Consider the following 17,285-nt stretch of genomic DNA (forward strand, 5'->3'; position numbering starts at 1 on the left):
GAAACATGGTTTAGATTATGTTCTGCAGTGTTTTGCTACTGAGCATAGACACAGATGAATCCTCCCAACAGCCTTGGGTTTGATATGTGTTTACTTCAATCTTAGGCACAAATGGAACAAGTCTAGTTCTATTTGATGCCCAGAAACATTTCTTCAGATCCAGTGCCAGTTTATGTGATAGGCTTTGCCAAGCTGATTGGACACCTAATTCTCCTGATGAGTGTCACAGGTGTATGCCCAGAGGCTGTTAATTACTATCATCCTCTCATTATGTCCTCATAATTGCAATATACCCGGCATATTTCTCATGGCCAGTTCAATCTGGGATTCCAACTTGACTCCCACTATTTCCAAAATAAAAAAAATAAAAAAAAAACCTCTTATAAAAGGAAGAATAGATCTTACAAAACAAAGACACTGATTTATAAGGACATGAAGACAGCCTATTAGATTTCAAAGTTAAAAAAAAAATGTAACAAACATTCTGGTTTTAGAAGTAATTGATATACATCACCATCTGTTGGTCGTAACATGAAATAACATTGCAGAAGAATGCGTTTCTGTGTCAGAAACCTCTGTTCTCTTATAATGAATAATATAGTGCAGTTTTAATGCAGAGGATTGGTTTTATATCAGGAATATAAAACATTCTAAATAAAATTAAACTAGTAAAAATAAATAGACCGGTAATTCAAGGTTAAACTTGTTAAACGAAGCACAATGCAGTGTCAAAAATGATATGATTATAAATACTACTAGCATACTTTTGAGTACATTATTTTGCACAAAGTGAAAATAGACACTTGTGTAGAAATGTTTTTGTCATGGGAAACAGTACATATAGTAGAAGTAAACTTTGACTAGCACAGTGCCTTTTTGACCTTTTATGAGATGATAAACTTTATGTTGTCATTATGAAGAATTACTGTGATTTGTGACCTTCATTGGGCAACACAATTGGGTACAATTTACAATTTTATGCAGACAGCACATGTGAACAGCTAACAAATGATTATGACCTATAAAATGTTTGTCATGTGTTCAGCATAATGGATTTGCCCGATTACAATCCCATTTACTTTTCAAACTTTATCTAAAGAGGAAAAAATTCCTCACTCAAACCATGGTGGACTTTGTATTTTGCACCTGACAGCTCTCATCAAAATTGCGGTGGTGATGTACCCCATTCAGACCCTGGGCTTTCACTGTCTCCTCACTAGTTGAATCCTCACTTTCTGTGACAGGGTGGCATAATGGTGATGCCCTCCCCCGTTGCCTCTATTTACTTAACAATTAACGCCCAGCCCACGGCCGGCTGACACCCCACACGCACACACCACCTCTATGTCCTCTAAAAAGCATCCCGACAAGCCCACAAACCCCCCACATGCACCTTCCCTCCCTTCTTCTGTGCCCGTTAATTTCTGCCATCACTGTTTTTTCAGTCCCTCCGCAGCTCCTCCTGTCAGGCTGCCTCCTGGAGCTGTTCATTTGGATAGGCGGCACGCTGACAGGCCTGACAGCCCGTCCCCACAGGGCCTTTTGTCATGTGATTCCAGACTACCCGCCGCTTTTTCTCAAGCACCCGCATTATCTGTCCATACAAACGAAGCCACAGGCTTCTTTCTATCTGCTCATGTTGTTTTTTGTTGGCTTTTTTCCCCCTCCCCTTGTCGTCTTCTTTTTTTTACTTCAATCTGCATGCCATATCATAGACAAAGACGTTCTGCCCATCTGCTTTTCTTTGTCCAGCTTGAGCAGGATGGAGTCGCTTAACAGGGTTTGGAGATTAACACCGGTTGCACTTAATTTCAGGGGTTTTAATATGTTCGTGGATTCATGCTGCTGAGAGTTTTTGTTCTGTTCTATAATTAACCAATTAAGAGTTGTGAGGTCCATCTCCCCCATGCTCTGACAAGGTTTCCGAAACAATGGCAGTGCTGCTATATCTAGTGTGTGTGTATGTATGGGAGGTAGTGTGTATATGTGTGTGGTTTTCAAGTTGGGTGGACCACATGCATACATGATCACATGACTATCCTTCTTTTATTGCTTATCTGTTATTCGTAACACTTTGGCATAAATTATACCCCATCACCTGCTTTATAAGACACAGTGCTTACTTGATCTCTCTCTGTCTCTATCTATCTATCTGAATAATTTCAACAGGTACCAGTGACCCGTATGTCAAATTCAGAATAGATGGCAAGACAGTCTACAAAAGCAAGGTTGTGTACAAGAACCTTAATCCTACATGGAACGAGTGTTTCTCCATCCTCATCAGGGACCTGGAGCAGAATGTTTATGTTAAGGTGTGGACATGATGCCTTGAGCCTCACAAGACAACCACTGAAATTGTTTCCTGTCTCAACGGAAATTTCTCAAAACCTTTTTCCTATTACTTATAATTCTGCCTCAGGTGTACGACCGGGATCTGAGATCTCGGGACTTCATGGGTTCAAGCGTGATCACGCTCAGTAACTTGGAGTTGGACAAGTATGACACATTTATTGACATATTTTCTTGGTACTCATCATCAGGCATGATCAACTGTAGCAGTCGTAGAATAACTCAACCTAGTGACCTTTAACCCATAAAGATGGTGTTTCTTTCAGAACATCTGAGATGATCCTACATTTGAAAGACCCTGGCAGTCTGGAAGAGTACATGGGAGTAATAATCTTAGACGCCTGCGTGTCCATCTGTGAGGGGCCCACCAAACGAAATGTATGTCCTGAAAACAAAACACAACAGATGTCAGGCACAACAAGCGTGTAGTCTTATGTAGCAACAGATTGACTGACAAACATGTCTCTTGCTTATATTTCAGAAATGGCCACATAGGAGGAAAGGAAGCTTCAATAAGGTAGACTAGGATTTCTTCTTGAATGTTTCATGCAGATAACTGTATGATATTTTGTAATGTTCCTGTTTATTTTCATTTTATGCTTTCATGTTTCTCTCAGTCCCACAGTGTGAGAGAAAATAGCACAGTCTGTTTGTATGTGCAATGAAATGCACCCAGTCCTAAAGGTTTCTCTTCTGTTAATAAAAAAACAAAAAAAATTCTATTTCTAGAATAGGCCACTGGAGGGCAGTAAATCATTGTATAATATCTCTTGTTTTGCCCACCTCTCCTTACTGTTCATAAATTCTGCTTTTATAACCATTGCCATTAATTTCACACAAACTATTTTAAAACTGCAGCTGGACTGAATGATATGTTGCAGTGATCTGTCCATGTCATGTTGCCTTTTTTTGCATTTTCATTATGTCTCAAAGGGACTAAAGCTATATTTAAGCTTTGAGCCAAAACTTTGCTTACCTTTTCCCAAAGAAATTACCAAAGAAATTCAGTTTAGGACAAAATAAATAGCAAAGATTACAAACACACAGGCAAGTGCAAGGAGGAATAAGAGTATCTTAGTTTTGGATTGGACCAGGGCTTTAATTAGGTTTGACTGTGTTTGTTTTTTATCTGTGAAGATTGCTGTTTTTCTGTGGGTTTTACATTGATGGTTCTTCTGAATCACATGTCTGTGTTGGCGCAGCTGAGGCCCGGCTCTATTTGACACCTATTCGGGAGAGGCGGAAGATGGTCCTCTCATCTGCTCTTCTCCTCTCTCACACACCCGCCATCACAGTCGTGCTGACACACACTGCCTCTGAGATGGAGGCTGGCAACTGCACTAACACACAGCGTGTGGTGCTGCTTCTCTCTGACAGGGTCGCTTGAGCTCCACTACGTGTGTGCGTGTGCATGTGTGTGTGTGCATACAGTATGTGTGTATGTGTGGGTCTGTCCATTTTCCGAGGCACTCTGCCAGTGTGGGATGGTGTGGCTCGTTCCCAGGCATGGTGAGCTATAACCCAGATGTTAAGATGTAATATCCCAGCTGTGGATGGATAGAAAGCCAAATGGGCCAGGCCCCCTCATCCCCATGCTGTCCTACCATATGGAGTCAATCCCCCTGACCCTTTTAGCACCAGGAATAGCCTCTCTTTAGGGCCCACTTACTGTTAAGTGGAATTGTTTTATTGGCCATGCTGATCACACTACTCGTCCAAAATAAACACTTGGGATGACTTGGCTCAGACGAGCATTCTATCTCACTCTCAAACCCTCTGCCCTCCCCCCTTATCGCTTTTTAAAGAGCCTTGTTTATGGAGACATGACCATCACATTGACTGTTAAAGCATGAGTGTTAATGGGGAATAAGCTCAGCTCTGTCCCAGACCAGCGTTGCTGTGCTCAATTCTGCTGATTTCTTTGACAAACCTGGCCAGCTTTTTGTATATGTTGCATTTTTTTAAGTGCACGGTGAACAAGCTGCAAGCCAGCTCTTCACCAAAATGCTATCCATCTGCACCGCATGTAATAGACTCGATGTGCATATCGATATGGAAGACTTTGCCAATTTTGAGCGGTTAATTGAAATGCTCTGGATGCAACCATTCTCGTCACACATGAGATACTTGTTCGTTGATGCTTTTTTTTTTTTTTAAATGTTTGCTTCACTTTGGTAATTTAATTGCAATTGTAATCACTGTCTTATTTTATTGCTTCTTTTTACAGAAATTGCTGTTTGAAAATCATCCAATTTCAGTATGCAAATGTAATGTAAGTGCTGCACTCTCTGTTTTTGATGCATTGATGGTTCCAGGGTCAGCTCCGAGCGGCTGCCATGCAGAAAAGCCAAGTGTGGAGTGGCGTATACACTGTGGTGCTTGTGGAGGGGCAGGACCTGCCTGAAGGTGGCCAAGGAGACGTCTTTGTCCGCTTCAAACTGGGGGAGCAGAGGTTCCGAAGCAAAGTGAGGTTTCCTCCTCTAAATATTCACTGTCATGTAAACACTTGCTGCACATTCTATAACTCTACATGTCTTTCATCTATAGCTCTCTGGTTCCACTCTCTCAGGCTTCACTGTTTGACTCATTGTCTTGGTTGTGGCTTGTTACTGCAGCCCACCTAATGCTTGTGCTGCTGCTTTTCTCCAGGCTCATTTGTGTTCCCAGTATGCATTGATCATCTGGCTCCACCTTAGTGCGTAGGCCTCCCCCCTGATGAATCCATCCAGTGCTAGTATTGTTTTCTTCTCTTTTTTTTCTTTCTTTTCTTTTTTTTTTAACAGCTTCAGCTGTGTTTGGGCTTGCTTGTTTGTTGAGCAAAGATGATTCTACTCGGTTGCTGTCAAGATCTGGAATCCCTGGGAGGAATCAGAACTGTGTTCTCCAAAATGATCATTTCATGCCTCCTCCTCTCTCCTCAATACTCAGACTTTGTGTGAAAAAATAAAGTGTTATGCCTCTGTAGTAACATTGTCTCAAGTCTGCATAGTACAAATACTCCTTTTTTATTTTTCTCTGTGTCAGAATCTGTGCATTAAGACCAATCCACAGTGGAGGGAGAAGTTCGAATTCAACCGTTTCGAGGATGGCCAACCAGATGTGCTGCTGGTTGAGCTCTACTGCAAGAAGGGCAGAAAGTGTGAGGAATGCTGGGGAATGTGAGTTCAAAACACATGACCTTTAGTGCTACAGTTCATTCTCCTCAAAGCAGTGACAAGAGCCCCTCTCTGCCAAGTTTCTTTTGCAAAGAATAGCATAGTTGCTCAAGACATAGTTGCACAAGATTTGTAATTTTGTAAAAAAATAAAAATAAAAAAATAAAATGGGTCTGTTATTGATTTCTAACAGCGACTGCTCTTATGTGCAGGAATGAACTTGACCTCTCACAGCTGCCAGCCAATTCAACACAGACATACAACGTGATTACAAGCAAAGGGCGGTTGGTGTTTCTGGTCACACAGAACCCCTGTTCTGGAGTCTCCATCTCTGACCTGGGCTCCACATCCTTAGACAATCCATGTACCAATGAAAGCATCCTGAAGAAATATGTTAGTGTCTAGTCCTCCTTTTTTAATGCTCCCGTTCTTGGCCTGGATAAAATTAAATAGTTGCTGGTTAACAAAAATGAAAGGTTACTGCTTGTTTCATGCACAGAGTCTGAAGAAAACACTGGATAATCTGAAGGATGTTGGCTACCTCCAGGTCAAGGTTTTACGGGCTGCAGACCTTTCATCTACAGATCTGAATGGTAATGATTTGTCGAGAAGCTAATCAATTCTTCCACATTTCCCCATGAATAATACAACCATTTGTTTTCACCTATTCAGGTAAGAGTGACCCATTTTGTGTGCTGGAACTTGGGAACAGCAAGCTGCAAACTCAAACCATCCATAAGACCCTCAATCCAGAATGGAGAACAGCCTTTACATTGTGAGTGGCACATTGTTCTTTTGCAGATTAACTTACAGATTTTGGTTTGGGCCCACGAAGCAACATAAACCATCACTCTCTATTATTAGTAGCTGGCATTGACCTTGATCAAAGTTTAATATTTCTATAACATTTTGTTGCAGAATTGTTTACTTGGTACTTAATCTTAACGTGTATACTGTTATTTAATGTAATTATATTTAAACATACATGGTTTAGGCAGTTTGTACAGAAGGTTTATAATTCAGATATCTTTGCAAATGCTCATAATTCCAAAATAGCCATGCAGAGTATCATTTAGTGTGAAGCAATTTGAGTTCTTGCCTTTCCACAGTCCAATTAAGGACATCCATGATGTCCTAATGCTGACCGTTTTTGGTGAAGATGGAGACAAAGCACCAGACTTTCTGGGGAAAGTTGCTATTCCTTTGCTTACTGTAAGTTCAGAAATAGAGAATTTGCCTCATATTTTCTGCCTTCTTCTTGTACTTGCCTGCTTTCATTACATTTTGGATTGTAACTGAAAAATTACACATAACAAATATTCAAATTCATTGCTAATATTAACACACATCATTAATCTTGCAGATTTCTAATGGACAACAAATAACCAGTCTTTTGAAAAAGGACAATTTGGAAGACATGTCGAAAGGAAGCATTACACTGGAAATGAACGTTTTGTACAACCCAGTAAGAATGCTACTGTTTTGTGTTTTTTTTGGGGTAGAGGGCACTGCCACAGGACAGCCTATAGGACACTCTTTACAAGTAAACATACAGATTGGAACTGTGACTAAGCAGATTTTTTTTTTTTTTTTTTTTTAAAAAGGAACGTTTTGGATATTGTTTCCGATCCATTTCACAAAGAAAGCATGACATTGAATGAATTTAGTATCTTTAACTTCACCAACTCATTTTGAACCGCTTGTAATGCCTTAAACAGTTTTTTTAACTCTTCCTGCCAAAGGTCAGAGCTGCCATTCGAACCTTCTATCCCAAAGAAACAAAGCTTGAGGAGGACAACCCAAAGTTCAATAAAAAGGTTGGTGTACTGAACACCACTAGATCTTCATCTTTTGCAGTACAAAAACAGTATGGTCCTACATGGCTTCCTGCCAGCACATAATTCTAAGTGGACCTGATGGAGTAATATTTATCACTGTCAAAGTGTGCTTTGTAAAAGCCTCTATGCACCTCACTTATTGTGAACATTATTTCACACCAGGCATTTTACTAACTACTGATTTGTCGCCCATTAGCTGTTAGCACGCAACATTTACCGTGTGAGGAAGATCAGCATGGCCATTCTGTATACGCTGCAGTACATTAAAAGCTGCTTCCAGTGGGAGAGCACTCAGAGGAGCATCACTGCCTTCCTGGTAAGTTCTCCAACTGATGTCTATATAACGCCTCCATAGAGCCTTTACTGACAAAGTAATCACTCATCTATGATTAAGAACATTTATCTTCTCACTCTAAAGCTGCAGTCAGAGTATATATGTGCTGTTAATCTCCCCTTGCACAAAAGGCATATCCAAAGTGAGAGCAAATGTTCGGCAATGAAAAAGTCACCATTTTTGGTGGGGTTTGCATTTTAGCCATGATTTAGTATTTGAGCCTTGGCTGGATTTGCTAATGTACTTTGTGTACCAAGCACTCAAATTAGCTGGAATCTAGCAATATAGCTAACTCACTCATAAACAGTAAAAAAAAAAAAAAAAAAAAACACAAATATGAAACCTGCCATACCACCTTATCCAGTCTGCATTCTATAACACCATTCTGTGATAATGCATTAGGTTTCAGAGATCAGTGCAGGCAAAGCAGTTGTGCTATTTGTTGATGATGCAAATTCTAATCTGCTACACTACCATGAATTATCATGATACACTGCAAAAAATTACATTATAGCAAGTGAAAATATCTTGAACATGGGCAAATGTATGTAATATTTCTTTTTATGAGACTATTATAAATAAAATATGATTTAGCCTGTTTTAGATTATTTAACACAGGCTTTAAATTTTCTTATACTATTGGCAGATAATTTTGCTTCACTCTGGAAATAAATGCTTCAAATTAGAAAAATTATCTGCCAATAGAACAAGACTATAAAAAAAATTAAATTAGTAAAAATGTCTAGAAATAAATTTAATAATCACGTTTGGTATATTATAATCTTATAATAGGACATGCTAGATAACTTAGACTATATGACTTCAAGATATTTTTGCTTGCTAAGATTTGCAGTGCATCATGAAAATTCATATATATTATATGGAAAGCCATTACACATTCGTAGCTGTATTTTACGTGAAAAGAACAAGATCTGACATTGACTTGGAAACATCAACTTTATACAATGCTTTGTTTCATCAGCACAATGAGTTGTTGGAGTCCTTTATTTTTAAAAATAGATGAATTTAAAGAGTGTTCTTTAAAGCAGTTAGTGCCAAGTAAATGTCATACACCCACAAGTTTGCTGATGGACCCTAGGAAAAACCTGCTATTAATTTTTTTGCCGTGTGAATCAAATGGCCTTTTACTATTAAAGTAGCTGCTAGATTTCTGACTTGTGATACTAAAGTTGAACTAAACCAATTTTTTTGCTCACAGAATTTATTTGCAGTGGAAGTCTAAGACGGCTGTTCTAAGTTGAATACAAAATAATTTCACTTTTGTAATTTTGCTAGTGCAAAATTGCATGCAGTTTAGTCTTTATGCGGACCTCATTTACGGGTAGCACACAATGCAGCTTTACCTTTGTGGCATGCTGCGCAATAGCAGATCTTGTCCTTGCCGTGTCGTTCCAGAAGCCTATGGAGTGTGCTGCTCCACTGTAGTTGGGCAGGTATTTTTAGACCCAAGGCTTTCTAGGAGATGGGAGTTCAATCTGCAATCTCCTCTGTGCTGCTGGAATGAACAGTGCTCCCTGGAGGTAAAGTGTTAAAGGGTGGTGGGCCTTGATACATGGGGGAGAAAAACAGAAACCTGGAGAAAGGATATTAGAGAGAAATGTATATACACTTATAGGCCAGTTCATTAGGAACACCATACTTATACTGAGCAGGACTCTTCTACTTTGGCAATTCTCCTCAGACCTCTCTCATCAACAAGGCATTGCCACCTGTATCTGCATGATTTTATGCATTCCGCTGCTGCAATATGTTTGGTTAACTGGATAAGTGCATGAATGAGCAGGTGTGCAGTACTAAGGACAAGGACCTAATAAAGTGACCAGTGAGTGTAGAACAATAATCAAAGGCTATTATTACATATTGATAAAACAGTAGTCAGTGTCACACATGCAAAGACTGATCTCTTTTTGCCCGTAATGGCTTGGTTTCACTTTGCAGGAAAGGTCACTGCATTTCAATAGAAAAAAAAATTCTGACTGATCACCTTTATCCTATGAAGAACCATATCCAGATGGGAGCTGGGAGTGGTGTCTTTCAGGATCACGACAGCTCACTGAAGACTTTGAGAATGATGTAAATCATATGCTTATACCCTTCTCAGTCAACAGATTTCAGCCTACTTAAAACATATAGGAGAATTTAGACTGACGTGTAACAAAGTGCTCTTCACCAGCATCATTTGTAAGAATTGTGTTTCATCTCTGCAGTACAATTCTATGCCAAGGCACACTGGAGCTGTTCTGGCAGCTTGTGTTGGATCAGCACTAACACACTGTGGGTTTTTGTACTTTAATTTGTCACTTGTCTGTAAGTCTTAAGGACGGAAGTAACTAAGGGACTGAGTCACACCTGCTTTTCAGATGTGCATAATTAGACCAAACTGTGCATCCTTCCTCTGAAACCTGTGTTCCTGGCTACACCACATGTGAACCTGGCTATAATATAGATTACAATGCATTATTTATAGAGCAGCTGGATTTTACAGTTCTTACGCTTACGTTATCACAGTTTTAGACTTATAATGCATTCACCACAGTGTGGTTTGTCTGTCCGGTGCTATAGGCTCTGGCAGCCACGCCTGTTCCAGGAAAACACGCTCACCCAGCTGCTGGAAATCCCCATGAGGCTGATGCTGACCTCCTCACAGGATAGAGCTTATGCCCAGTACTTTTTCCAGCTTATCTCCTTTTTTTCCACACACAGAGATTTGTATGTGTATGCCTCATAAAGTGCATCTCTTTGTAATCATGCGGACTAGGCAAAAGCTGTCACACTAGCTTTAATATTTTGTATATGTGGTGTCTTTTTTTTTGTGAACATTGAAGTGTTTTGACTCTGAAGTCTCATATGAAAACTGCTTTATGCCAATGTTATGAATACAGTGCCGATTGCTATTGAAGGCTATTCACTAAGCTTTTGGACGGCAGGTCATGGGAAGCTCTTATGAATTTCACTTAAAATGTGTACTTCAGCATGGAGTTTATTGTGTGTAGCGATGGTGTTTCAAACTGCATAATTCTCACTGTAAGTGGATGTGGATGTTCTTCTCCATATCAAACCATGGCATTCCATTTAAAAATAGTAACCGGCTCATTAGATAATCTTGAAAGCCTTTTGTCTGTGTATAAGGAGAAACACCTGGTGAATGCTTAGAAGGTGTCTGCAGCCCTGCAAACAGAAAAAACTAGGAATATAATTCATCACTTTTTTATCTTCTGGTAATGAGTTTCAAAATTGCACCTGACGAACACATTGCTTTTTTTGTGTGTGTGTGTGTGTGTGTGAGAGAGAGAGAGAGCAAGAGAGCGTAAGGGAGAGAGCTAAATTTTTTTTTATAAAATGCCACTTTTTTTTTATGTGGCTCTTTCTCAGACAGAGAGAGAGAGAGAGAGCGCTGTGGCATGCAAGGACTGTGTAGGGGTCAGCCAGAGTTCCTTTCTGCATTGCCCACGTTGGCCTGCAGATGGTGGGCTAGCACTACCAAACACATATATAGCCTGTATTGTTCCACTGTCTCAAGAGGAAACTGTGAAGGCTCTTATGGCAGTGAGCAGGAGAAAATCTTCCTGTCTTTATCCCAATAGAATGCAAACATTTTTTTACAGGCTAAATATGCTGTGTGTTACCCAGCCAAATTGCAGTTCCTCATAACTTAATTTCCTTAGCATGTATGATATGGTCCAGAAAAAGGAGAAAGAAAAGGCAATCTTTAACATGCATGCTTTACTGTCATTAGTGTGCTTTAAGTATTTAAATGATATGAATATTTTAACACGTTAGTTTGCTTTGGCTGTCAGTAGTCGTGACCGGAAAGAAAACCTGTGTGTGTGTGTGTGTGTGTGTGTGTGTGTGTGTGTGTGTGTGTGTGTGTGTGTATGAGAGAGAGCGAGAGCGAGAGAGTGCTGTTTTTCTTTTTGACACTGCCAGGTAGCAAGCGGTTTAGACATCATTTGACAGGCTGTGAAATGCTGATTGCTTCACATCACAGACTGTAAAGATGGCATCTGATGAATGTTTGATGTCATGCAGCTGTAAACACAGTTGGCAGCCATGATGGAGGATTTTCTCTCTATCGCTTCCTCTCTCTCTGTCTCTCTGAGCTGACAGGATGAGAACCAGAGAGGGTCAGAGTCAAAGTGCAGCTTCAGTGTGAGCCTTAAATTCACTTATTTGGACTGTCATAATCAATTCAATTAACACTATAACCACCATCTCTCTGTTTAATTACTAGTAGCTATAAAGTGTAGCCTTTTGAAGGCATAACTGTGTGAGAAAATCCTTCTTTATCTGTATTATATTCTTCTTTGTTTTTCAAGTTTGAAAGTTTGCCAAGTGGTTCAGCCTGGACAGTTGGATTGGTGTGTGTGTGTTTGTGTGTGTGTGTGTGTGTGTGTGTGTGTGTGTGTGTGTGTGTGTGTGTTGAATGTGTGTTTTTCTTGGCAACAGGCTCTTGGTGCTTCAGGGACCTGTCATTGAGTCATAGAGTTTTTATGTTATAGATATGACAACCAGACGGACCCTTGATGGCGTTTATATACACTGCGTGTGTGCTGGGTTTTCTTGAAACCCTCCTCTAATCGATTAATAATTAACGAGGCAGAGTGCAGCAGCCGCTTGGCTTGGTATGACGGCTGCCACTCTGACAGTTTTTGAGAGCATTATTGAGGCATGCATGCTTGGCGTCATCGCAGCTTTGTGCTGACCTCACAGACACAGCTCTCATCACGCATGCTGACAGGCCTACCATCAGCCAATCATGTCGTCACACTAGTGAAAACAGCTTCAAAACAGTCCAGCATATTTGAGTCCATTCACTCAAATATTCTTCAGTAGAGTATTTTTGTGAATACTCCTAATTTTTGATGTTTTAACAATATGTATGCAATAGAATTATGAATATAAGTAATGCCATATATATTCTTTAATAATACTTTTCTTATTGTACTCTCATTCATTAAACATTTTTTGGCATCTGATTAGATATGTTGCTTCACTTGTATTTCTATTGCAAGTCTGTGTGTGTTCACAATGGCTAGTGCTAAGATACTCTATGTCTCCGAGGGTAGAGAAGACAGTTCTCTCCAGGCATCAGTGCCCATGGCTGTTTCTGGCCTCTGTGTGGCCCCATTGGCTGTGACGTGTGTGTATGTAAGCGTAGTGTATGTGTGTGAGAGCAGAACTGACACTTGGGCCCCAGTGGCCTCAGGGGAAGAAGGCTCACATGGCGGATCTGTCACCCAGGAGGTGGCTGAGTGTTAATGCTCCCGACACGGATTAAACACTGGTGGCCAGCGCGGTGGAGGCAGGGTCAGCGTGGCAGCCACTGACAGCCATGCTGCACCATTCCTAGACCGGCCTCTTCCCCTCATCTTTGCCTTTGTCTCCCTCTCTCCCTGTGTATCACACAAGCACAAGAACATCTCACTGGCCACTACAGGGGCTTTTCAGGCTCAGCGGGAAAAATGAGGAACTATGTGGCCTGTGCATACAAGTTCTACTATACTTTTTATGGATTTTCTTTTTCAACCGCATTAATTCATAAGTCATGAGTAATAACAAATGAACTATTAGATTAGCTTATGATTTTATATATTTGTGTATGTATGTATGTATTTGTACCATCCTCAGTGCTATTACTTGAATATATTTATTTGAACATCTCAATTCTCTATAATCTCTCTCTTCCATCCATTCCTTTCCTCCACATTAGGTGGGAGGTATATGGTCACTCAGCCACTTTACCTGGCCTACACAGAAACCTGAAAGCCCAGACTTGCCACATATTACACATGCCATAAAGAACTGCATATAATACTGTATCCAATTGCTCTCTCTCTCAGGCTGAGAAAGGCATGAGCACAGCAGTCACTGGGGTTTTGATTCACTATTAATATCACCTTTCTTGTATTTTAACTGAGAAAGCAATGCAGCTGCCCTCCAACTCACCTAGGAAAAAATAACTTTTCATTTAAATCTCTCTCTCTCTCTCTCTCTCTCTCTCTCTCTCTCTCTCTCTCTCTCTCTCTCACTCTCTCTCTCTCTCTCTCACACACACACACACACACACACACACACACACACACACACAGACAGCGCCTGTAGCCAGTAGTCAGTCTTGTTAAACTTCTGATACGTTCTTATAATTTGGCATCATTCCATAGCCCTCTCACTGACCCTCAGTGCGTTGGCTGGCAGCTACACAACATAAATCTATGACTCAAACTTCCCCATCATGGTTTTGCACATACACAAAGATGACACATACACAATCGTAGTTCAACTGGTCAGTTTAATAGCCAAGGAAGCTTACAAAAGATTGATATATTAAAATCTTTATTCATCCATTTTTAAAAATTATTATTTTGCCATCAGTCAGTCTGCATTTCAGCGAATCCTGTTTCTATAACCATTAATCCGATCTTACTTCAGCAACAGGCTAAAATGCTTAGATTTTAGTTGACCTCTTTTTTCAAGTCAGTAGTTGAATTTTATGTACAGTTTATTCAAATTCACCTAATATCATCTCTTTGGTTAAGTATTTATCCCTTCGATCTGCAAAATGCAGACGAATTTGATATAAGAAACAGGGAGCTATAATGTACTCCCATTATAGTAAATGTTTACACGTAGCCCTGATGGTAAAGAACAATTATTATTATTATTATTTTATTTATTTATTTATTTATTTATTTATTTATTTTCCCCCCAGAAGCTGCTATTTTTTGCGTCAGTCAGTAGTGTGGATTGGTCGCCTCTCTGTAAACCCCCCGTTTCCTATTTAATCAATTTGCAGGATTGTATAAACTCGTAGTGTGGGCATCTTTGTCCTTTCATTTCTGCCATGGCTTTGCCTCTCCCCCTCCAGGGACAGTGTGGGTGGCAGTGCCTGTTGCCAGCTCTAGCTGCAGCTCCTGGAGTTGTTTTATTCACACTTTTTTAATCGCCGAGTGCATTATTATTAGGTGCAGGAAATACACCCAGCCAGACGGATCAGCTCAAGGATCCACAGAAATGCATTAGGCAGAATCTTATTAACGGCGCTGTTCTTAACTCTGCAGGTGGAGTGGCTCTACCATGGCCGCTCTTCTCGAAGCACACACTCTCTGGGTGTCAAGCCTTCTCAAACCTACACTGCTGTTTTGCTTCTTCTTGATGAAACCTTTCCAATTTTTTTTGCCTTAGACGTCGACTGCATCATTGTGCACACCTTTTTCACATGAACGTTTTTCACTAAATTAAGCTTTTGTTACCACAACATGGCAACGCCTGCTCAAATTAATTCTCATTCATTATTCAATTGTGCGTGCTTTTAAAACTAATAACCCAGTTATGACTTATGGCTTCTAGTTTCTTTCTCTCTTTATAATTGGTTAATAATTGTTGCTGTCCACATAGACCCTATGTTGGCTTATTGTTAAATTTAATCAATAAAGCATTGCAACACATCTCTATAATGTAGAAGAAAGCACTAATTTACTCTTAAGGCTGACAGGGTGCAATTTATCTACCTTCTTTAAACACTGACACTCACTGCTAATAATACATAAATGGCTTAGAGGAGAATTAGTTCTGCAGGAGTGGTAGAATATTTCATGAGATGGGGGAAGGTACCCACTGTCTCTGCTCATTAGTTGGAGGCCATTTGACAAGTTGGACCCTGTCTAAATGCCCTAGCGGCTGATTTGGAACAGCTTTCCCAGGCACTTGCTGGGACATTTTTATTAGCGGTTAAAAAAAGGCATGTACTTTCAGTATACTTGGGCTGAAGCTTGAGCATATACACATGGTGGGAGGCAAGCTGGAGATTTTTTCTGCCACGTTTAGTTTATCCTCTCATTTAGGCACTGTGTTTAGGCGCTAGGCACTGAATTGCACTGCACTTTTAACTTGTCCACCAAGCGTGCATGCTGCTGAGCAAGAATTTGCATTAGTATGCTATTATGAATACCTGTGACAGATTCCCAGTCCTGGCTCCCTGCATGGAAATGAATGGGCTCCCTCTCTTCTCACGAGAAGACACAGACCAGGCAATTCCACTTTAGTAGTTAATGTAGCAGCTTTTTGCAGTGAGGGTGAAGGAGTTCAGCTTTCCTGCTGGGCTAGTGTCAGTTTTGAAGACTTGCTTCCTTTTGCTCCCCCCCCCCCTCCCCCCCTCTCTCTCTCTCTCTGGAAAGGCACTAGTAGTGGCAGACTACCTGTGACACGGTGACACAGCATGATGCAGATTGCTCCCAATCAGACCAGACAGTCACCGCTCTCCCTCTGCATGCGCTCATGTGCGTGCACACACAAACACACTTCACTTACACTTGTTATACTTCTGAAGATTCTTATTCTTGGCTGACAGGAGCGGAACCTGATGTGGTGTTCTTCTGTTATTGCGGATTCGCCTAAAGCTTTAATGTGTTGTGGCTTCTGGGATGCTTTTCTGCTCACCACATTTGTAAAGAGTGATTATTTGAATTACTTTAGACTTCGTGTCAGCTCAAACCAGTCTGGCTATTCTCCTCCGACCTCTCTCATCAACAACACAAAACTGCTGTTCACCGGATGTTTTTTTCCCCCGCACCATTCTGTGTAAATTCTGGAGACTGTTGGGTCTGACAGTTCCAGAAGATCTGTTTCTGAAATACTTGAACCAGCCCATCTGGCACCAACAACCATGCCATGGACAAAGTTACTGAGATCAACCCCCGCATTCTGAAGTTTGATGTGAACATTAACTGAAGCTCTTGACCTGTATTGACCTGCATATTTGTATGCATTGCACTGCTGTCACATAATTTGCAAATTGTATGAATGTACACCTTCTTACAGTTCTTATTACAGTGGGTGGTGAGTGAATCTTGCAATTACAGTGAGTTGGAGGCCATGCAGGCAGAACGCTCTGCACGTTAGCCACAGTTCACATATCCCCAGTGGCTGTTTGTGTGTGTGTGTTTGTGAACCTGTCCTGAGTGTCATGCTAGGGACTCTAGCTCCGGAGCACAATGTCTGGACAATTGCTGATATAACAGGAATATGCTGCTGTTTAGCAGTGCCAAAACTCAATGCTTGAAGCATCAGTCTATCCTAATCCTGTCTCAGTTAAAGTCAAATACACTGTTTCTAACCACGTCCAAGCATACTGTTTTTAGGTACTAGTCTATTTTTCTACGAAATACAGCGATCTCTAGAAATACTGATACCTCACAGGAAAGTAGGCAAAAATCATTCCTCAAAATAAATGACAGTTTACACTTAAATATGTGAAGAAATTACTCTTTACTTAGGGAGGTTGCGTTTCTCTCAAAAGACATTTAATAACATTATTGAAACCCCTAAGAATATTTAAGAATTTTTTAAAATTACTCTTAATTACCCTTTTTTCCCTTCAATTTTTTCAATTCTTGCCTTTGACCAAATTTGTAAGATGAATAATTAATTAAAATCCCTTTGTCATCGATCACCATGAAAACACACACACACACACACACACACACACACACACACACACACACACACACACACACAAAACCAAACAAAAAAACATTGATTGCTGTTGTCTTGCACTGACATATAGAGTGGCTCTTGTGCTAAACGCACTCG

The 17,285-nt window shown here is 40.4% G+C and overlaps 1 protein-coding gene across 3 annotated transcripts in view; it reads left to right on the forward strand.

Moving 5' to 3' along the window:
• Window positions 1–17,285, forward strand: part of mctp2a (multiple C2 domains, transmembrane 2a) — a 56,363-nt gene that overhangs the window by 12,380 nt on the left and 26,698 nt on the right. For all 3 annotated transcript variants that reach the window (XR_008393884.1, XR_008393885.1, XM_017466456.3), the window contains exons 5-17: window positions 2,170–2,312; window positions 2,420–2,496; window positions 2,616–2,727; window positions 2,831–2,866; window positions 4,665–4,814; window positions 5,374–5,507; window positions 5,717–5,897; window positions 6,004–6,097; window positions 6,177–6,279; window positions 6,614–6,716; window positions 6,868–6,969; window positions 7,247–7,321; window positions 7,539–7,658. Coding sequence is in view for 1 of the 3 variants with exons in the window: in XM_017466456.3 (XP_017321945.1) it covers window positions 2,170–2,312; window positions 2,420–2,496; window positions 2,616–2,727; window positions 2,831–2,866; window positions 4,665–4,814; window positions 5,374–5,507; window positions 5,717–5,897; window positions 6,004–6,097; window positions 6,177–6,279; window positions 6,614–6,716; window positions 6,868–6,969; window positions 7,247–7,321; window positions 7,539–7,658 (1,430 nt within the window). In the remaining 2 variants the exon portion in view is untranslated. The remainder of the gene's footprint in view (window positions 1–2,169; window positions 2,313–2,419; window positions 2,497–2,615; window positions 2,728–2,830; window positions 2,867–4,664; window positions 4,815–5,373; window positions 5,508–5,716; window positions 5,898–6,003; window positions 6,098–6,176; window positions 6,280–6,613; window positions 6,717–6,867; window positions 6,970–7,246; window positions 7,322–7,538; window positions 7,659–17,285) is intronic.

This window comes from Ictalurus punctatus, chromosome 4 (genome assembly GCF_001660625.3).
Source record: "Ictalurus punctatus breed USDA103 chromosome 4, Coco_2.0, whole genome shotgun sequence".
Classification (NCBI taxonomy): Eukaryota; Metazoa; Chordata; class Actinopteri; order Siluriformes; family Ictaluridae; genus Ictalurus; species Ictalurus punctatus.